Raw genomic sequence first — 23,879 nt, 5'->3', positions numbered from 1 at the left:
AAGCACAATTTCTCTGTCAACATATTTTTCCAGCAATTAAGAAGGAGAAGATAAGAGGTTGGGAAGGTCAAGTTGGGTGAAGTACAGAGAGGGAGAGCAAAGAAAGAGATACCCTGATGAAGTGAACCATTATGGGATTAGTGAGAAAACAGGCACTGGGGAAATTCCCAGTAATCGCCAAGGATGACCCCAGTTAAGACACTAAACAATAGCAAAGAGGGTACATTAACTGCCCTCCCCCGTAATCACATTGATGACCACCTTAATTCTTATCATAGAACCTTTATCCAGCAACTGTGGAAGTAGACGTAGACTTCCATAGCTAAGCACTGGGCCAAACTCCTAGCATTCAGTCATAGAGAGTGAGGAGCAATAATACGAGCAATGGAGCCAAGACCATGATGCGGTAATCCACAGAAACAGAAGACGAGAGCAAGAGGGAGTTCACTGACTCTAGACTGACAGCTGGGGAACCTGCATAAGACCAAACTAGGTCCTCTGAATGTGGGTGACAATTGTGTGTCTTGGGCAGTTTGTGGGGCTACTAGCAGTGGAACCAGTATTTATCCTAGTGCATGAACTCCAGCCCATTCCCAATGGAGAGTTACTCAGTCTAGATACAGAGGGGATGGCCTTGGTTTTGACTCAGGTGATATGACAGACTTTGCTGACTCATCATGGGAGGACTAACCCTCTCTGAGGAGTGGAAATTGGTGGGTGAGGAGAAGCTAGGGAGAGTGGAAGGATAGGAGGGAGAAGGAAATGGGATTGGTTTTTAAAATAGCATTGTTCTAAAAATAATAAAAAAGAATTATTCTCAAGCACTAGTCATTTCAAGTAAAGCATACTTTAATTTTTTCTCTAAAAATTAAATTGTTAATTTCATTTTTGTCAGTTCTGTATCTTTGTCTAACACACATTATTTTAATGACATATAGCTTATTTAAGACTAGTTGTGTGTGTGAGTGTGTGTGTGTGTGTGTGTGTCCCCATGTGTTTTTTCTTTTTTTCTTGTCTTAAAAGATCAAGTTAAATTATACTAAACTAGGTTTTCAATACTGGAATAGTGGTGCTATGAACCACCTAAATCTATTACACATTACTCAAAAGAGACTAATTATATGTAATAAATGCAGCTCAACAATCTGAAAATATAGAATATCCTGAAGTGATTCTATATGTTATATCAAGCATTGTAAAACATTTCAGTTTCTAGTACACAGTGATTTCAATATCTATTTTAAATCTTGATATATGGAAATATAAGGGAAATATGGAAATATGAAGGATTAGTATTTTGTTTGTAACTTTAACATTTGAACTTTATCATGTTGACTAAATAAAACTAGTTTTTTTTTAAGTAGGGAATTTATCCTGTCAAATAAGTACAGTCTTCTAGCTGTCTAGTAAGGAAGAGTTTATTGATCCATTCTAGGAGATGTAACATCAATGTTAATACCAGTTCTTCAGAAATGATTTGTCCTTTTTTTTCTGTTGTTGCTATGAGGAGAAAACCATGATCATGTACATCAAACTGTGATTATGCACAGATGGAGTTTAGCACTGTAATCAAATAGAACTTACAACAAAGTTAATCTGATGATACATATTTAATGCTGTGCATTATCGATGTGTTACATCGTAAATAGACATAAATGGTAAACATCTCATATGAATGGCAAATTGATGCTACTTTTGCATCATTGAAGCAAACATATCTAGTTTGTGAGTGAGAAAGAGGTCATAGTGAAGCTAGTCTTTTCTGCATGAGGAAAGTAATCTTTTATGCGAGCCACAAGAGTGTAGATTTTCACATGAGGAGCATCCTTCCTTAACAGAATATTTCCAGACATATGACACATCTTAAATATAGGCTAATTTTTATTATGTAAAAATGATAGAATCAATTTGTATTGACTATGATAGGCAATGAAAAAAGTTTCTCTACTATGTTGATCCTCCCAATCCAAGAGCAAGGGAGATCCTTCTATTTTCTGGTATCCTCTTCAATTTCTTTCTTCAAAGACTTAAAGTTCTTGTCAAATAGATCTTTCACTTACTTGGTTAGAGTTACCCAAGATATTTTATGCTATTTGTGGCTATCGTGAAAGGTGATGCTTCTCTGATTTTCCTCTCTGCTTCCTTATCCTTTGTGTATAGGAGGGCAACTGATTTTCTGGAGTTGATCTTATATCCTGCCATGTTACTAAAGGTGTTTATCAGCTGTAGGAGTTTTTTGGTGGAGTTTTTGGGGTCGCTTATGTACACTATCATATCATCTGCAAATAACAAAAGTTTAACTTCTTCCTTTCCAATTAGAATCCCCTTGATCCCCTTATGTTGTCTTATTGCTATAGCTAGAACTTCAAGCACTATATTGAAGAGATATGGAGTGGACAGCCTTGTCGTGTTCCTGAATTTAGTGGGATGGCCTTGAGTTTCTCTCCGTTTAATTTGATGTTAGCTGTCGGCTTGCTGTAAATAGCCTTTATTATATTTAGGAATGACCCTTGTATCCCTAATCTCTCCAAGACCTTTATCATAAAGGGGTGTTGAATTTTGTCAAATGCTTTTTCAGCATCTAATGAAATGATCATGTTTTTTTCTTTCAGTTTATTTATATGATGGATTACATGCACAATGAGCAATCTGGATTTTCAACAGAGTCTTATCAAATAGAAGCCATGAAAACACAGAAGTTTGAGGCTTGAGAGATGAGTCAGTGGTTGACTACTATTCTCAGACAGCATATGAGTTTGGCTCCCAGAACAAACTTAGGGTAGTTTGGAACTGTCTGTATCCACAACTCTTGGGAGTATCTGATGCCTCTGGCCTCCAGGGGCACCTGTGCTGATTGATCTGAACTGTCCTAGGATTATTTGCACAACAGTTGTAATGAACAAGACACAAAACTAAATATGGCTTAGCTACTCTTCTTTTCTTTGAATGTAGCATTCAATTTGTTTTAAAATATGGTAAGGCAAGGCAGGTAAACTTGTGATATCTCAATAATGAAAGCTTTTTCATCATTCATATGTAAAGGAAAAAACTGTAATGGTATATGATCATAGTCTGAGAGTCAATCAACGTAGCAATACTTTTGTTAATTACAACATTAATTCTTTTCCTCTACATACCTTGGCAAATGAAAAAAAATATTGCAACTATGTAAAGCCTCAAGTAATTAAATTTGTCAGTATAACTGTTAAAATTTTTTATTTTTAAAATCATGTTTTAAGTACTTTTAAGAATAAAAGAAAGAAAGAAAATTCTCACTTATGCACATCCCCATATGAAACTAGGTTTCAAAGTATGTATATAGAAATATGGATGGTCTTTGCTTCTATTATTTTATAGTATGTATAATGCACTTTTGCTTTTTAAAAATTGTTTGAGTTTGGTCTAGTTAGGATGAATGAACTGCTTACAGTTTTGATATAGTAGCAACTTAATGTTTATTAAATTTCCTAGTTTAACTGGTCTACATTAAATTCAATAGCTGCATTTCAAGTTGTTACACAGATCTTACTTTGCCTTTTGGGAAAGTGAGGGACAATGAACCTAATTAAAATAGTGCTTGGCAGCTTGGTGCTTCCAGAAATTTCCTACCTGCTCTGTGAAGGTTGATTTTGACCAGGCTCACCTTTTGTGCTTTAGACCTCTATACATGCTGCTAAACCTTCTTCTTCAAACATCTATATGACTGGTAATTTTTTTCCTTCTATGTTTCACCTATTTTGTATTTTCTTATTTTTAAAATATATTTGTTAAATCATTATTACTAAACGTCTCTCTCTCTCTCTTTCTGTGTGTGTATGTGCATGTTTGTGTGTGTGTGTGTGTGTGTGTGTGTGTGTGAGCATGTGTGTGCCAGAATGAATGTAAAGAGCTACCCATTTCAACTCAAGGAACAATGGCCATGTTTGTTGCCCACAAGAGCTTAAAAATAATAAAACAAACCTTGTTAATATTTTTTTAAAAGAGGATTTTCGTGACTGTGCCATATTGAACATAAATGAGTATCATGATAGCAAAAAGTCAGTATAAGCCCATCAAGCCTTAATCATGTTATAAATAAGCATGTGCAGATTTAAAATATACATGAGGTAAACTGGGATGTAGACATAAACCATCCACATAAATATGACCTGCTTGTGTCATTAATACATGTTCTCTATTATTTACAGGGAGTATGGGGAAATAAATTGTTATAGTTACATAAAATAAATTAATTTGTACGTGCTTTCTCTTTAAAACAGGGCCTCACACATGTATACTAAGCAGGCCTTGAACCCCTACTCTTCTGGTCGCTTCCTAAGTGCAGAGATTACAGGCATGAGCAACCATGGGTTTACACAGTACTGGGAATGGAGCTCAGGACAGCATTAGGGTAGACAAGCACCCTACCACTGAACTATATTTGCAGCCCCTTTAGACATTGTTTTGAAGCTTGGATTCAATACTTCAAGATGTAATACTGAATAACCTAAAATTTAGATTTTTATTTGGTAAAGGGAGAACACTATCAATAACACTTATTTCATGAGGTGTTTTAAGATGCAATGAAATGATAAAAACCAAGTGTTTGATATAATATACAGCACAAGTATCCAACAAAAGAATAGTGTACCACATTTACCTATGGATCCTGAGAAAGAGCCATAGAATATGCAATGTTTAAATTGTCTTTTTGTTTCTTTATTTTGTTTTATTTTTTGATACAGGCTTTCTTGTGTAGCTCTGGAGATTGTCCTGGCACCCACTCCATAAACCAGGCTGGCCTAGTACTCACAGAGTTCCTCCTGCCTTTGACTCCCGAGCCCTGGGGTTAAAGACATGTGCCACCACCACCTGGTATATTCGGCTTTTTCATCCATAATATTGTAATAAAAAACTATTTAATGGACCCATTATGATGATGAAATGTATGCAATTCTGTGATGTACAGAGAATGATATATCCACAAATGCACATTTTTTAAATTTAAAAGCACAATATCTTAGGCATGGCAAGAAAGAACTGCAACCTGGATGTTAAAGACTGAGTCATCTCAGTAATAACACTTCAGATTCTATTATCCAAAGTAAGAAACTTTTTTTCATAAAACCATTGGTAAGAGATGCATCTAAAATATTTATGAAAATGATTTTAAAACCAAAAATATTCAATATACCTGAATTAGGGCCTCACTGAGCAAGTCTTCATTAACCTCCAAAATAATGTTCTTTATCTCCTCATATGGCATGCGGTAAGATCCTAGAAATATAGCTAAAATAAAATTGGATTTTATTAGAGACAGAATAGTATCAAAATTTAAAAGCATTATATATTTAATTAATTTATTAATTTAATTATATATAATTAATCATATGTAGATGGAAAGTATTAATTTTGTCACCAATAGACTAATTTGCAGAATTATATCTTGTTTCTATTTGATGGACTATACTATCCATATAGGCAAGATTACCTATAGCATTTGCAGCACAAGTACACATATGTACAAAAACAATCCTACTTAGATCTCTCATGACACTATGCTCAGGCATTTTATATTAAGCTGATATAAAATAACCCACAAAAACTTAAAATTAAAAAAAGATTAGTTTAAAATGGTCTTTTGAGTCATTCTATACTTTAATTTCAAAATTTTTAGATATATCCACCTGTCAGAATGGCTAAAATAAAAAACACCAATGATAGCCTTTGCTGAAGAGGTTGTGGAGTAAAGGGTACACTCATCCATTGCTGGTGGGAATGAAAACTTGTGCAAGCACTTGGGAAAGCAGTGTGGCAGTTTCTCAGGAAATTTGGCCTCAACCTAATCCAGGAACCAGCAATACCACTCTTGGGAATATACCCAAGAGACGCCCTATTATATTACAAAAGCATTTGTTCAACTATGTTCATAGCAGCATTATTTGTAATAGCCAGAACCTGGAAACAACCTAGATGCCCTTCAATGGAAGAATGGATAAAGAAAGTGTGGAATATATACATATTAGAGAAATACTCAGAGGTAAAAAACAATGACATCTTGAATTTTGCTTGCAAATGGATGGAAATAGAAAACACTATTCTGAGTGAGGTAACCCAGACCTAAAAAGATGAACATGTGATGTACTCACTCATAATTGGTTTCTAGCCATGAATAAAGGACATTGAGCCTATAATTCATGATCCTAGAGAAGCTAAATAAGAAGGTGAACCCAAAGAAAAACATAGTTATCCTCCTGGATATTGGAAGTAGACAAGATTGCTGGGCAAAAATTGGGAACTTGGGGGAGGGGTGGCATAGGCTAAGGGGAGATGGGGAGAGAAAAGTGTGAATGGGAGGATGGGGAGAACTTGGGGAAATGGGATGGTTGGGATAAAGGAAGGGTGGATATGGGAGCAGGGAAGTATATATCTAAATTAAGGGAGCCATTTTAGGGTTGGCAAGAGACTTGACTCTAGAGGGGTTCCCAGGTGTCCAGGGAGATGTCACCAGCTAGTTCCTTGGGCAGCTGAGGAGAGGGAGCCTGAAATGGCCCAATCCTATAGCCATACTGATGAATATCTTGCATATTACCATAGAACCTTCATCTGGCAATGGATGGAGATAGAGACAGAGCCGCACATTGGAGCACTGGACTGAGCTCCCAAGGTCCAAATGAGGAGCAGAAGGAGGAAGAACATGAGCAAGGAAGTCAGGACCGCGAGGGTGCACCCATCCACTGAGATGGTGGGGCTGATCTAATGGGAGCTCACCAAGGCCAGCTGGACTGGGACTGAAAAAGCATGGGATAAAACCGGATTCCCTGAACATGGTGGAAAATGAGGGCTGCTGAGAAGCAAGGACAATGGCACTGGGTTTTGATGCTACTGAATGTACTGGCTTTGGGTGGGCCTAGCCTGTTTGGATGCTCACCTTCCTAGACCTGGATGGAGGGGGGAGGACCTTGGACTTCCCACAGGACAGGGAACCCTTACTGCTCTTTGGACTGGAGAAGGAGGGGGAGGGGAGTGGAAGGAAGGGGAGATAAATGGGAGGCGGGGAGGAGGCAGAAATTTTCAATAAAAATATATATATATAAAAATAAATAAATAAATAAATAAAATTAGACAACAACAAAAAAGTTTTATTAACAATACTTTCCAAAGATATAAAACTCATAAGTTTCAGTGGATTAAAGAATGTTCAATTTTTATTTTCTTCATTTTAATTAAGTGGCAAAAGGCAACCTGAATTATATTTATACATGATTTTCCTTCCTTTCTTCCTTCCTTCTTTCCTTTCTATCTCTCTCTTATTCTTCTCCCATATATTACATCCTGACTACAGTTTCCCCTTCCTCCTTTCCTGCTTGTCCTGTCCCACCACCACCCCTCTCTGCCATCTCCAATTCTTCTTCATTTCCCCTCAAAGAAAAGAAAACAAACAAACAGCAGGTCTCCCAGGGATCTCAACCAAACACAGCATATGAAGTTGCAATAAAACTAGGCACTACTCCTTGTATAAAGACTGGACGAGGCCACCCAGTAGGAAGATTTTATAGGATCTATTTTCTAGCAGTGTAACTGGTCAAAAAAATGTAAGGTTGTTTACACTGAATAAACTATCATCACAACACCTATGCAGAAAATAGTACATACACAGATTCTGGGCTGTTTTGGGATCCAAAATCCTCAATTCCTTCATTTTCTTTTTTGGAGGCTCAGGCCTATTTTCTTCTGCAGCATCTGCATTCCTTTGACCTGAAAGAAAAATGTTGATTCATAAACAATAATGGTTCTAATCCAAGTACATGGAATATCATTAGTAAGGCATGTTAACTACATTAATACAGATGATTCTGAAATCAATAAATGTATTTATTTCATTAGCTCAGGGAAGAGGATAAACATAAAAATATAGAGCTGTTTAGAGGTTTCCCTACAAATTAAATATCAGCCCTTAAGCAGAAAAGATAAGCCAAATAGAAGTAAAAATCAATTGCTGCTTCTTCTCTAATGTGTAACATCAATTACTCCTTTACAGGTAACTGCAGCAGCACTGGGATGAAATATATAGTAAAATCTCACTAATTTGGACTAATTGAGGAAAGAGAAACACATGCCTTTGCTCCTAAAACATGCTAATATTTAGACATTTGTTTGATTCAGTGAAACACCTTAAAGCACCTAAGGTGACATAAGCTGCTAAACAGGGGGCAACAGAAAATCTCCCCACTGAGACTGCATTGAAGAACAGGTTTGAAGCATTTGCAACCTGGACAAAGAACCACCAATTTGCATATACACATGTACATACCCCCAAAGATGTGGTGTTTTGAATATGTGAGTTTTGTCTTAGCTACCATTTTAGAATCTTTTCTTGGAACAACATTATTTCTTGATTCTTCAAATAATTGAAAGGATTCAAACAAGGAGTACAGCATCAAGGAGAGATATTAGCCCCTATTCCCCTTTCAAAGACACTAGTGTCTTGAACACATTGGCATAGGAGATCACTTCCTAAATATAACCCCAGTAGCAGATGTTATTCTTTTGGTCCCCACCCCTTTCCACGCCCACTCCCAGCGACCTCTGGTCTCTTGGAGTCATCCTGAATCTCTTCCCTCTCTCTCTTTTCACTGTCCCCCTTTTGCGTGTGCACACATGCCCTCCCTCTCTCTCTCTCTCCCCCCCCCCTCTCTCTTAATAAAGCTTTATGTCTATTTTCTGTGTCTGTGCCGTTAACCCGCCGCTGCACCGCCTGTTCACCCGCCGCCCTGGTCACACGTGTTCCGCAGGACTCCGCGCAGCTACGCACAGCTGCCCAGCTACTAAGTCTTTAAGAATAAAAGCAGAGACACTGAGAGAAACAATTAATAAATGGAACCTCCTGAAAGTGAGAAGCTTCTGTAAAGAAAAGGACATGGTCATCAAGGCAAAACAGCAGCCTACAGTATGGGAAAAGATCTCCACCAACCCCACATTAAACAAAGGGCTGATCTCCAAAATATACAAAGAACTCAAGAAATTGGTCATCAAAAGAACAAATAATCAAATAAAAAATGGGGTATAGACCTAAACAGAGAACTCTAATAGAGGAATCTAAAATGGCTAAAAGACACTTAAGGAAATGTTGAATATCCTTAGCCATCAAAGATATACGAATCAAAACAACTCTGAGCTATTCATCTTACACTGGTCAGAAAGGCCAAGATCAATAACACTGCTGACAACTTATGCTGGAGAGGATGTGAGATAAAGGGAACAATCCTCCATTGCTGGTGGGAGTGCAAACTAGTACAGCCCCTTTCTCAGAAAATTAGGAAACAACCTACCTCAAGTCCCAGCAATACCACTTTTGGGTATATACCCAAAGGATGCTCAATCATACCACAAGGGCATGTGCTCAACTATGTTCACAGCAGCATTGTTTGTCATAGCCAGAACCTGGAAACAACCTAAATGGTCCTGGACCAAAGAATGAATATGGAAACTGTGGTACATTTACACAACGGAGTACTACACTGCAGAAAAAAAAAACAATGACATCTTGAAATTTGCAGGCAAATGGATGTACCTAGAAAACATCATATTGAGTGAGGTAACCCAGACCCAGAAAGAAAAATATCATATGAATCCACTCTTTTAGACAGAAAGCAAAGAAATGCCATCCTACAATTAACAATCCCAGAGAACCTATACAATGAGGACCGTAAGAGAGACAGACATACAAGCATGAAGGGAAGTCCCCAAGTCCTACCTGCATAGAAACGCTCCAACAGTTGTGATCAAGTACTGTTAGTTTACCTTGTCTCTGATAAATACAATGCTGTAGGCAATGGGACCACTAAATCACTTTATACAAGCATCTTTTTTTCAATCAAGTGACTTTCTTGTACTCAAATCTATGCTGCTAAATTTCATCACTGACTTATACAACTGTGATCATCACACTGTTATTTTCTTTGGCAAATATAAACATCATTTTGAGGCACAATTGATTTTTATTATTTTAATTCATTTAATCTTGGCTCATACCTGACACATAAGTTATTTCATTTAGTACGAAAAAGTAACAATCATTACATTTTTGTTAAGGAAAGATAATCAGCATCTGTGAAACTTGAGCAATATTTCAAAAGATGCTTAAAAATGTTGTGAATTCATAGATTACCCTTGCATTAATGGTGTAACATATACAAATTCTGTTACCATAGCACACAAATAACACATGAAATAAATTACCTACAAAACAATTATTAAATGTTCTAAGGTTTAGTAGAATGACCAATGTAAGGATAGATACAGTATAATGAGACTAGATAATAATTCCCTTGAAAATTATGATTTTGTGACAGGTGCCAAGTTCTTAGGAATGTTGCTGAAACATAATCATTGGGACTGGTGAAAAAAATGACTTTTATTATTTTTCTTTAAAAATCATCATAAACGTTCCTCAAAGGAGCTTTCTGAGAGTACAGTGTCTTTCTTATGCAATAGTCAACATTTCAATTTATTCTAATTTTAAGCTGTTCTCAACTTAAGACAACTGCATAAAGAAAGAAATGACAGTTCAATAGCTATTTCTGATGTCAATAAAGAGAATTTAAATTATATCAAAATTACCTCTGGAAGCACATTCAGAAAATTTAACACAATCAAAGAAGTAGTCAAGAAAATGTTCCTAACTTCAATAGGCCTTAAACTCTGCTACAAAACTAATTAAGCAGGAACATACAGGATGAAATGCTCTAAGACAAATGCTGTATGATTATTATTTTGTTTCTAAACTAATGAGCTTCCTGGCTAACACAGGTGTACATAATGCTCATTAGTGTCACTTTATATGCTAACTCAGTGTTTCGTAACCTGTATGGGTCACAACCCCTTGGGGGGGGTCGCATAGCATATATCCTGCACATCAGATATTTACATTACAATGTATAACAGTAGCAGAATTACAGTTATAAAGTAGCAACTAAAATAATTTTATGGTTGAGGGTCACCTTAACATAAGGAACTGTATTAAAGGATTGCAGGATTAGGAAGGTTAAGAAGCACTGCATTAGGTATTATTTTTTCATTAAAATCTCGTCTGAACTCTTTGATGTTCAAATGAAAAAAATTGAAATTAAAATTAGATAGCCAAAATATCTATAGCTCACAGTTTCCTTTGGAATTGCAATCTATTTTACTTGTTTTCTGTAACTTGAATTATATCCTGAGTTTAGAAATTGATAAGCATTCCATCAGTGAGAATAAGAGTTTTGAGAATCAAAGTACCATAGCAAGTTTAAAATAGTTTTTAAACTAGGCAAGTTTTCAAAAACAAGAGCTATTTTTGTCGTTGGCCCCTGTTTGTTTGTTGATTTTTTTAAAATATTCAAACAATAGTGATGATACAGCAAATGTCCAGAACAGAACATATTAAAGCATTCATGTTAAAAACTGCCTTATATGCTGACACAGAATCTTAAAAATAATGTTATTTTTTTTTTACTAATCACAAAACTCCTATAAGAGATTCCTCGAGGAAGATTCAATGGTATTCATTTACTCGTTCATCAAGCAGCCCTAGCAGAGGTACAAAGATAGCATCTGATACTTCTATTTGCTACTTCTATGACATTGCTATTCTAGTCTTTGTAATTTTCTACTCTTTCAACATAGAAATAAAAATTCAGATTAAAGTATATAAAAGTTCAAATCTCTTTCAGTACTTTATAAACTGAAATCCTTGGAAATCATGAGGAACAAATGTGGAAATCACAAACAATAGGAAAGAGAATAATCTTTTATATGTTGGTAAAGTTTACTCAGTTTGGCAATCAACAAACTATTCAATTGTGCTCAATTGTCTTTGTACAAAGTAACAAATTTGTTTACAAAATCTTGAAAGGGAAAGCTGAAGCAATGTGCAGAAAGAGACTGCATTTCTGTCTTCTCTTCTATGCTACATAGGACAGCTGCAAAGTTTCCCCCCTCCCTACTGCCTACAGCTGCACAGTAAGGCATCCTACAGAAAAGCAGATTTTTATCCTGACACCTGCATAGTACCTGAAGCAATAAGAAAAACATTATCAAGAGTGTTCCTGAAGTTCCGTGCACATTAAACAAAACTAATGGTCCTAATGGTAGGAATCACACACACACATACTTTGTAATGATTTTCTAATTAAGGAACAAATCTTACTAGTTGTAGTTTATACAAGAACACCCCCAAATCAGGAAGCACATGTTACTGCAAATTAACATCTGCATAACTAATATACTTGTACACCTGTTCATTAAGCCAATTACTGAACACTGCTAAATGTCACTAGAACAGTATGTTTAACAACAATTAGCTATAATGTTGTATATTTTCAAATCGGCCTTAATATCTTGGCAGATACTGTATATTTTAGGGAGAACAAATAAAGATGTCTTAAGATTTTATGAATAAACTTTGTTTCAGCTGGTAATTTGAAAATCCAAACAAAAGCATAGTTCTTGTTTGAATGTAGAATTTGACAAATGAGGCTGAAGTTTTTCCCATTAACTTTTAACCTAAGCTAAGTACATTATTCAAGTTAGAGTCTGTCCCATCAGCCACATTTTCCCTAGCTTCCTATGAAACAATGGATAACTTCCTGGCTATTGTATCTACTCAAAATTTCCTGTTATGTCAAACTACATAATTCATGTGACAAGTTAATGATTCAAGTAATAAACCACAAGAGCAATATTTGACAAACCCAGAGGATTATCAGGAAAAGTAAAACTGTAAGGAATATAATGCTAAATTCTAGTACTGGTAGGCTATGAGGACATTTCTTATGGAGAATATAGTTTGGAGAAGCAAAATACACAAGCTCCTCTGATTTTTGTGGGGAATCTTAGATAACTGCAAATCCTTTACTCACTTTAGCTTAATATGAAACAGTTATTTTGTTTAGCAAGATTTAATGGTACATATAAAACTACCACTAGGCTTGGCATTAGATATATTCTAGCAACTAGGCAAGACACTTTTTTATTAGGCAAATATAAGTGTGCCAAAATTAAATAAACAAGGTATTCTTAAACAATAAGCATTAACTTCTTTACAATTCTGAAAGAATTTCAAGATCAAGGAGTTGCCAAGGTGGATTTCATTTTGAGAGTCCAAATGAGGAGCAGAAGGAGGGAGAACATGAGCAAGGAAGTAAGGACCATGAGGGGTGCCTCCACTCACTGAGACAATGAGACTGATCTAAAGGGAGCTCATCAAGGACAACTGGACTGGGTCTGATGGAGCATGTGATCAAACCGGACTCTCTGAAAGTTGCTGACAATGAGGGCTGACTGAGAAGCCAAGGACAATGGCACTCGTTTTGATTCTACTGCATGTACTGGCTTTGTGGGAGCCTAGTCTGTTTGAATGTTCACCTTCCTGGACCTGGAGGGAGGAAGACCTTGGACTTCCCACAGGGTCTTCATTCAGGGAATGAAGGGAACCCTGAATGCTCTTTGGACTGGAGAGGGAGGGGGAGTGGGGGGGGGGGGGCGGAAAATGGGAGGAAGGGAGGGGGTGGGAATTTTTAATAAAAATTATTTAAATGTAAAATAAAAAAAAGAAAAAAAGAGAGAAAAGCCACCATCTTACTGTGTGTTTCTGTGACTTTTCCTTAGTGTGTGCCAGGGCCAGAGAGTGAGACTTTCTGGCTATCTCTTCATAGTCACAAACTCAGAGACAGATAATGGGGTTCAACCGGAAGGTCAGAAAAGCAAAGCAGCCAGCCACTGGCTTTTACCTCACCTCAGTATGAAATGGTGATTCTGCCTCCAGGAATCCTCAGAATTATGAACCTGGCACACAGGTTACACCATGAAAGATCTGATTAATAGCGCCCCCATACAGCAGGAAGCAGTTTGGAGAGAAATAACTGCACCCATTGTAGAAGGAAAGGCGGGCTGCGTCCCGCCACCCGGCTAGCTTTACCCAAAATAATTACACGGAAACTGTATTCTTTTAAAACACTGCCTGGCCCATAGTTTCAGCCTCTTATTGGCTAATTCTCACATCTTCCTCTATCCCATATTTAGTAATCCGTGTAGCAACACGAGGTGTGGCTTACCAGGAGAGATCTTAACCTGCATCCATCTCGGAGAGGAGAATCATGGTGACTCACTATGGTGACTGCCTGAAGCGTCTCCCCAACTCTCCCAGAATTCTGTTCTGTCTATTCTGCCTACCTAATTTTCTGTTCTCTTAAAGGGCCAAGGCAGTTTTCTTTATTAATTAACCAATGAAAGTAACATAGACAGATAACTCTCCTCCATCAACCCATATTCCCAAATATTGTTTATAAGTGTTCTTTTACATTTAAAGAGGGATATGATATAGGTATGAATAATTTGCATTGGTATAAATCTTGACTTATTGATACAAGTTCAAGGTCAATTTTGTTATATATATATATGTATATGTATTTCTGATCTTGATTAAGGTATTTTGATTGTGTAGTTCATTTAAAAATGTAATGTATAATTAGGAAATATAGGTTGTTAATGGATAATCATTGATAATAATCAAGCTTGAAGTCATGTTAGTTAGATTTTCTATATATAGAGAGATATATTTCAGTTAGATAGGCATTCTTGATATCTTTCAAAGACTATAGAATATGGCATTTAATGTTTTAATAACTTAGGACTTTTCATGACAGTGAGACACATCTGTTCCGGGCAGCACCAATACACTTCAAAAGGAAGATGGGCATCGAAGAGGCTCCTTATGGAGTTTGATAGCCATTTGGGCAAGAAACTGCTCTTGCCTGGACTGTTGGCATAAACTGGATACAAAGAACCCGCAGAGAGAGGACTGCTGAACTTGCCTAAAGGTGAGATGGTCTTTCGGAGTTCCTGATTTATAAGAGTCTGCGAGACATTCTGCAGGACACAGCAGAAAGTGACTGAACTGCCTTTGAAATTTCCTGCTTCATGGAAAAATCTGCTGTATACTGTGGGCCTGAAGGCTGAAGATGGATGCCCCAACAGTACAGAAAAACTTTGGGTAACTCTCCAGACAGTGAGAAGTCTCTGTCACTTCTAGAGTTTGGAAGTTGCTTATTTCTTGTTTACTTAGGTAATATTATATCCTTCTGGAGTCTTTGATGGAGTTGAAGAATAGGTAGTTATAGTTGTTTTCCTTTGTTATGATAAAAGATAAAATAGATATAAATATTGTAACTGTAATTCTTACCTGATAACTGTTTTGTTATATGAAATTTTACTATGTGGGGAAATGATGTAAATGTGCCTTCTATTTTTCTGATGATTCATTGATTAATTAATAAAGAGACTGCTTGGTCTGATAGGTCAGAACATAGGTGGGTGGAGTAGACAGAACAGGATGCTGGGAGTGAGGCAAGATGCTTCAGGCAATCGCCATGCCTCTCCTCTCTGGGACAGTCACCATGAAGCCAGCCACCAGGTCAGACATGCTGAATCCTTCCCGGTAAGACACCACCTCATGGTGCTACACACATTACTAAATATGGGTTAAAGCAAGATATGAGAGTTAGCCAATAAGAGGCTGAAACTAATGGGCAAGGCAGTGTTTAAAAGAATACAGTTTGTGTGTTGTTATTTCGTGTGTAAAGCTAGCCATGCGGGAGTCGGGCAGGATGAAAAGCAGGCCTGCTCGCGTCCTCACTACAATTTCCCACAAGATGCATAGTTGTTTCTCACATGTTTATAACTAAATAAAAACATGTAAATATAAACTGGTGATAAGAGAGTTTATTGGAGATGATAAACATATGCCATAATTTAATTTTCATAATAGAATTCTTTCTGGTGTCCAAAGTATATTGTCGTGTCTTCTTGAGCACTAAATTAATTAATGCTATTTCTTTCTTTTTTCTTTTTTTACGTGACTTGGTATCCTTAATTTATAAACTGCGATTTTGAATTTGGTGGACAGTGACCTCAGCAGGAGACACTCTGTATTATTTTTTCTTTTAGATTTTCTATTATTTCCTTCCTTCCTACCTTCCTTTCTTCCTTCCTTCTTTAATTTAAGCTACTTGAAGAGGAAGGTAAAGCTTTGATGCAGAATAGACTTGGGGTATATTTTTCATTCCCGTCTAATTCAGCCTCACAAAGTAATGTTTCTCTAATGTATAAACAAAGAATTTTATTTATCTATTTATTTATTTTAAATATCTATCTATCTATCTATCTATCTATCTATCTATCTATCTATCTATCTATCTATCTATTTATTTATTATGTATGCAATATTCTGTCTGTGTGTATGCCTGCAGGCCAGAAGAGGGTACCAAACCACATTACAGATGGTTGTGAGCCACCATGTGGTTGCTGGGAATTGAACTCAGGATCTTTGGAAGAGCAGGCAACACTCTTAACCTCTGAGCCATCTCTCCAGCCCCAAACAAAGAATTTTAATGAAAAAGTTGGTGATAATGTCAGGGATCTAAGGGCTCATAGTAATCTATAGAGGAAAAAAAGATAGTGTTGTTGAAAGTGGCTCAGCATGCTCATAAAAGGCAAATACATGTTAAATCTCAAGACAAAGAATAATAATAGCCTAGCTGATCACCTTTATCACTGTTTTCCAATCTCAGCACCAACAGGGAGAACCTGGAAAACTCTGCAGTAAACCGATGTCAGTACTGTAGAAATGTATATACTAAGGGAAAATCATTAGTAACTATAGAGGTAAAAGATGTTTAATTTGGCCTGGTAAGGTGGCTCAGACCTTTAATCACAGAACCCAAAAGGCAGAGGCAAGTGGGTCTCTGTGAGCTTGAACTTCCTTTGAGTGACCTGCCTATACTTAGTCTATCATGGCTGGCCCCCACACCCCACACAATAGTTTCCTTTGTTTTCTGTGACTTTAGTTACCATTGATTAACTATGGTGCAGAAAGGCTAAATTCAGTGTGCTATAAATAAGCACTAATTGAGTTCCAGGACAGCAAGAACAGTTACACAAAGAAACCCTGTATTGAAAAACAACAACAACACAAAAACAAAAATATTTAATTTGATTTGTTACTATAACAAGGCACCAATGCCTGTTTCCTAGGTTGCTTATAAGAAATGAACAAAATATGCATGCTAAAGTTTCACAATATCTAAACACAAAACAACGTTTGTAGCAATAGTGAGTGGCTTTGCAGATCAAAGTGTCTTTGTTCCAAATGTTCAACTCAGCCTTATTAGGTTAGTGTGAAGCCGCCATATAAAAGAAGAAAATGAATAAGCAAGGTAGCATTTCAATAAAATATCTGTTTGCAAAACCACATGGCCAAATAGATTTGTCCTGAATTATGTCTTTGCTAACATCTGACATAAAAGGTCCTTAATAAATTACCAAGGCCTTATCCCTTTCCTTGCCAAAGAGGTCAACTTATCCTTACTTTTACTTTTAAATATGGGAGTAAATGTTAAGCATTTTCCTTGTAAAACAATATTTAGAAGTGTCCTAGTATAACTGTTGATTAATAAATCTAGTTTTCAAAAACCATGAATATATTAGATCACAAAATCCTCATGATTTTTTAAAAGTATCTACCTTATAGTGATCAGCCATCTGATACCACACTAACAGCCATTTTCCCTCTAGGATTCTCATATAACTTTATTATATGTTTTCATGTAAAATTATAACAAAAGCAAATCAACATTAATGCAATTATAAAATCAATTTCTACTTTGCCATTATTATTAGGTTTGAATATGTTTGGTAATGATTGAGTCATTGGTTTAAGGTAAACTGAAAAACTAAATTCTATGGGAAAAAAAAACAGATAAATCTAGACTTTGAATTTTATGTAATATTCTTCTCTTGCTTTATGCACAAAAATATTACTGAGTGTTTCAATTTGGTTTGTTGCTGGCTGAGCTCTATGGGAAATAAGCAAAGCTATATTGTCTCTGTTTTTGCCATTTGGATTCCAACTGCTTTCAATTTTATCTTTCAGCAGTAATTTTCTTTAGTTCGGAAGCTACATCAGTGTAATCTGTTGAAGGTGATCGAAGCATTAGGAAATCTTTTTGCAAGGGTAAAATAGAGTACCTGAACTTTTCGCTTCTTTCTTTGTTCTTAAAGTTAGGTTTAGCCCGCTGCCAACTTTAGATTCGAAAGGAGACTCATTTGGAAATGTGCAAACATGAGAAGAATAAAATTCAAATAAGCACAAAGGCTCTATTCTTAGGACAGACTTTTGACCCTCTTCCTTCTCTGACTATTATTGTTCCCTATTACATCACCCAGCATTTTGGAAGAATACCTAACACATTGCCTTCATTCTTCCAGTCTCTTCTATTACTTAGTTATAATGTGAATTCTAACTATACATTTACCTACTGAATAAGAATGTCAGAATCTCCATAGGAAAGGTCTCAGGATGGATGTATCTTTAAAACCTCACATATTATTAGCAAAGTTTGAATCAACTGTTCCAAAGCATATAATACAGAAAACTCGGTTGAAGCCATAAAGGAACCCCACATTGAACTATGTCAAAAACTATCAATAACAATCCCCAAAAGTCCTCTTTGCATTTCCTCTTAATATCAGAACTAACACTAAATGGAAATTCTTGGTCAATGGCAGCTGATCCTCAATGCCAATGATTTACTTAGTTTTAAACCACCTAAGAAAAAGATGCATTTCTAAATTCAAGGACTTTCCATATATTTGTATACTACAATAGTTCATATATAGAGAGTTCTAGAATAAATAATTTATTTCATATTAAATAAAAGTGACTGTACTGCACACATAAAATTCATAAATGATATTGTATATATCACCTCTTTCCTTTTTATATAGATATTTGTGGCTGTCAGAAGAATACAAGAAAAAAATAAATCAGTCATTGGAAACTAAACAGTGGATAAAAAACAAACTTCTGTAAACATTTCTATATTATCTGTTAACAAAACAGCCAAGGTAGGTAAAGACTTGGACTATGTAAAATAAGTACTTTATTGCATAAAAGCTGAATTCTTAAAAACTATTTATTGTATCTACTAAGTTAAGCAAGTTAAATGCTAAGAGAACACACCACTGCTTAGTTAAATTACTACTGCATACTATCAATCACGCTAAAGCCTGTGTGATTTAAACCAATAGACCTCAAGGACAAACTTGAGTGGAAGTGTATATTCTTAAATGTAATGCTCTGCTTTCTGTCAAGTAAATTTTGGCTAGGTTCTGAGCTAGTGGCATGATGACACCAACTACATATAATGAGAATAAGGATCACCTGAGTACAACACAAAAGTTGCTTACCAAAATAAATTGATTAAATTCATAAGAACCATTTTAAACAAGTGAATACAGTTTTATATTGAGTCCTGGACAGTCACAACTAGTTCCTGTTTTTGTGTGTGTCAGAGTGTGTGTTTGTGTATGTATATCATTAAATATATCACCATTCAATTGATTATGTTTGGTAATGAATTTCCATCGAGTGTTTTATTAATGTAAATTGAAGAAATGGTAGACACAGGAAGCTTTTAAGGACTAAATAAAAACAGTTCTTGGATGAGAACTCAGCTTGGAAACGGTCTCCAATAATAACCATCTTTTAAAAATACCATGTAATAGTATTTTTAACACTAATGCAAAACATAAAATCTTATACAAAAATAACGCTAATAATTTATTGGAGAGCAATTAGGTGTTGCTTGCTGTGCAGTTCACATTAATTTCTGAGGCAACTTGTTAAATTACAGAGGGCCATGTGATATTTATACAGGTATATATAAGATAAATGTAATGATTAAGAATAACATTGTTTTTACACAACTATCTCGTGTGTGGCCACCAAAATTCTTTAGCTTTTAGAAATGTATAGAATGTGGGTAGAATTATTACAATCAAACTTAAAGCACGTTTAAAATTTATTAAAGTAACATTTTCATCGTGCTAGAAGAAGAAATGCCTATAATTTAAGGTTTTACCACAAACTTATTAAAGATAAAAGAGAAAGTAATAGTCCAGATAAGAAGCAGCTGCTAATAGTCACAGATAGCAAATGAATTTGACTGGAGCAGGACAGCAACCTGCTGGTTCTTTTTCCTCCTAAAACATTTCAAACCTGCTGTGCTTGCCATTAGGCTGGCCTTTACTTCACCCTAGCCACTTCAGTCCTATCACTGTGGGGGATCATTGTTGCTTCCCTGTGACTGCTGCCAAAGTGTACCTCTCTGTTTTTAGCCTAGAATGCTTTGAATCTAAACTTAAGTACTGGTTATAACTACAGAGAAGGCGCAAGAAGTCAACACGTAAAATCTGAAAAAGGGGTGTCATACACACACACACACACACACACACACACACACACACAAACACACACACAACCCCCATACACATGGCTTCAAATTGGCAAATAGGAAATAATAGATTTCTAAAATATTACTTTAAAACATGTTGGAAATGTGGTTCCATTATGAACATTTTCCACATATGGAAATGTCATCATGCAACCCATTCATTTTTATGCTTAACACGTATATATAAAAGAACTCCAAAACTTGGTCAGACAATGCATGAGAAAGAAGGAAACAAACGTAAGTGTATCTAGCTTCCCATATACCTTCTGGAAGTAAATCTGATGAGTCATTTAAATGCAGATATCAGAAATATTCCTTAATAAAACGCACTCCTATTATATAAAGTAGGTGAGAGTGAACATAGAAAAGAAACAATTATGCTTATTCAGAACATCGTTCAAGTTCTTTTGTTTGTTTGTTTGTTTGTTTGTTTGCAAAAAGCAAGGTTTCTTTATTGCAATTACAAGCTAGCTTGGAACTCCTGTCTCCTACACCAGGTCGCATCAAGGCAGAGGGAGGAGTTAAGTGTTCCTTTGTGGGTTTAGCTTATTTATTTATTTGTTTGTTTGTTTGTTTATTAAAGATTTCCACCTCCTCCCCTCCTCCCATTTCCCTCCCCCTCCCCCTCCCTCTCCAGTCCTAAGAGAAGTCAGGGTACCCTGCCCTGTGGGAAGTCCAAGGCCCTCCCCCCTACATCCAGGTCTAGGAAGGTGTGCACGCAAACAGCCTAGCCTCCCAAAAAGCCAGTACATACAATAGAATCAAATCCCAGTGCCATTGGCTTCTCAGTCAGCCCTCATTGTCACCCACATTCAGAGAGCCTGCTTTGATCACAAGCTCGTTCATTCCCAGCCCAGCTGGCCTTGGTGAGCTCCCATGTCTCAGTGGGTGGACGCACCCTTCGTGGTCCTGACTTCCTTGCTCATCTTCTCCCTCCTTCTGCTCTTCATCTGGACCTTAATCTCATAATAGTTACATTTTAAGTATATTATTGTCCTGGAGTGAGTTATTGTATGTACTGCTACACTGTGTGCCAAATACAGGTGGAAGAATTTGTAGCATTCTAATTGTGAGTCCTGCCTACTGTATAACAAAGGCAAACAATTAAAATAGAAAAGTTGCAAAAAGACTGATGTGGGATTCTCCTCTGTATGCTGTGAATGTGTTTTACTACCATTGATTAAGAAAAGAAGCTGCTTCAGCCTATAGTAAGGCAGAATATAGTCAGTCTAGAAGAGATATATAGAGAGAATAGGTTTAGTCAAAGAGAGATACCATGTAGCTGCTGCAGGAGACAGATGGCAGGCAGAACCTTACCAGTAGGCCACAACCACATGGTGATATAAAGATTAATAGAAATGGGTTGATTTAAGATCTAAGAGTTAGCCAGGAATGTGCCTAAACTATTGGCCAAGCAGTGTTATAATTAATATAGTTTCTGTGTGATTATTTTGGGTGTTGGCGGCTGGGGAATGAACAAGCAGTGTCTGCCTACCTAAGACTCTTGAGAAGCTGCAAAAAAATTGAGTTGAACTCCCTTCACATTTTTTTTTTCTGCTGAACCTTTACCTGTTGATTTAGACAAAAACAAGGCATGGTAGTCTCTATTAAACTTTCTCTATTTACTTTATCTTCACCAACAGCAGTAATAACACTCTTCCCTTATTACTGCTAACATCATTAATATACATGCATGTACTTTATTGTCTTACCTGTGTCAGAAATTCAAAACAAAGAGAGTATATTTTATGTTACCCATTAATGTCTCCTCCAGAAGAACAAAATTTTCAAGAGATCATACTGAAAAGATGATGAAGGTGTAGGAAAATGGGTGTGAAATTGATAACTATCTGACTTCATACTGTTTGCAGTAAAGATACCAAAGGATAGGCTCAGAGCAGGAATAATAATCAGTTAGGGCAAAAAGAATAATCAAAAGGGTGTTTCAAATAGGAGTGTGTAATGTCCCCAAAGTAAAACAGAGCATAATTTAATAAGAGACACTGACAATATCATATCACAGCAAGGTCAAGCACATTCTAAGTCCTTGAAAAACAAAAATTACAGAAGAAAACAGGTCATGACCGACTATACACAGTGATTTCAATGTAACTAAGGTCATATATTATGGGAAACAGGAAATAATCAAATGGGAACAGTAAGTACATAAAACTCACTTTAGACAGTGGGAAAAATATTCCTATCTACAGTATGAAGTAGACAAAATGAATGAATTCAAACTTTCTATGAGCTTGCCTATTATAAAAAGGTACCTGATTTTCAAATTCAAGAACAGCTTTTATGCTACAAATGATTTCAGAACAAACCCAGCATACAATGATTTATTGGACAAGATCAATAGAAACTGTGCAAAAGAGATTATACTGTTCAGTGATCCATGTTGCATCAATATCTATAATGGAATGAGACAAGGTGATACAATTGCCCAAAGCTTCCCGAAGTTGCTCTTCAACAAAATTAAATAGGAAAATAAAGTCCATACAGACAGTTAGTGAGTAGCACACCTTCTTTTTTTCTAATGAAAAAAATTCTGTCACATGAAAAGAAGAATGTAGCACTATACCAGCTAGCATCAGAAAAAAACTTTAATGCCTAGATCATAAAAGATGCATGCAACAAATATATCCCACAAGTCTCTGTCATTATTAATGCTAAAGAATATGACAACACTATTTGGCTTAATAAATGAGAAGTGATTTGATTAATGGTTAATGACACAGAAATAGCAGTTCATACCAGTTTATTGGCATAGAAAGAGTTACTGAATAGCAAGCCACTAAAGAAGATTAGATCACTATTTAATTTTGTCATATTGAGGTTAAAATGAAATATGGGTATTTATCTACATCATTAGCTGAAGTTGATAAATTGACTGTTATCTTGTTGCCCATAGTGTCCTGAAAGTATGAAATCTGACAATATACAAACCTAATGGTAGTTATTAAGGCTTCTCTCCACTCTAAGTACAGAGGGATCAGCTAGGCGGTCTGCAATAAGACAATAGGTGGCTCCCTTGACTTACTGACTGTATTTGTGGCCTTATTAAAAAAAAAATTCCAAACAACTTCTGGGTTGATTTAGTGAAATGATATGCTTTCTCAAACAATCAATTAAAGATAGAGTAAATTTCCTTGTGCTGCTGATGGTGGAATCTTACCCAAGAAAGATTCACTATCGTTAAGAAACCTGAATATCCAACATGATGTCAAATTATCGCTTCAATTAAATCTTTAAATTGTGCACGAAAGGTGGTTGTTTCTATCATCCTATGCCTCTTTAAGCAGAGCATTACTTACCATTCAGTAACAGTACCCAGAGCAAAGTAAATATTTAATTCCCTTTCTAACAGTAGCTATTAATCCCACTATTATCATATTATATTTTATTTAATTAGTATCTCACTCAGTATATTTCTACTCTGTAATGACCATATTACCTCTTCAAGGTAAGGATCCCATTTTGACAAACTGCCTCTTTTAGCATATTTGCCTACTGTTGTGCTTAGCTGAACTGGCATGCAAAATAGAAAACAGAGGAAACAGCACT

At 36.1% G+C, this 23,879-nt stretch overlaps 1 protein-coding gene across 1 annotated transcript in view; it reads right to left on the bottom strand.

Moving 5' to 3' along the window:
- Positions 1-23,879, bottom strand: part of Diaph2 (diaphanous related formin 2) — a 778,808-nt gene that overhangs the window by 436,236 nt on the left and 318,693 nt on the right. The window contains exons 18-19 of the mRNA XM_038316977.1: positions 7,636-7,737; positions 5,174-5,268 (exon numbers count right to left, since the gene is read on the bottom strand). Of these exons, the coding sequence (XP_038172905.1) occupies positions 5,174-5,268; positions 7,636-7,737 (197 nt within the window). The remainder of the gene's footprint in view (positions 1-5,173; positions 5,269-7,635; positions 7,738-23,879) is intronic.

Source organism: Arvicola amphibius, chromosome X, assembly GCF_903992535.2.
Source record: "Arvicola amphibius chromosome X, mArvAmp1.2, whole genome shotgun sequence".
NCBI lineage: Eukaryota > Metazoa > Chordata > Mammalia > Rodentia > Cricetidae > Arvicola > Arvicola amphibius.
This window is presented reverse-complemented; position numbering and strand designations above follow the sequence as displayed.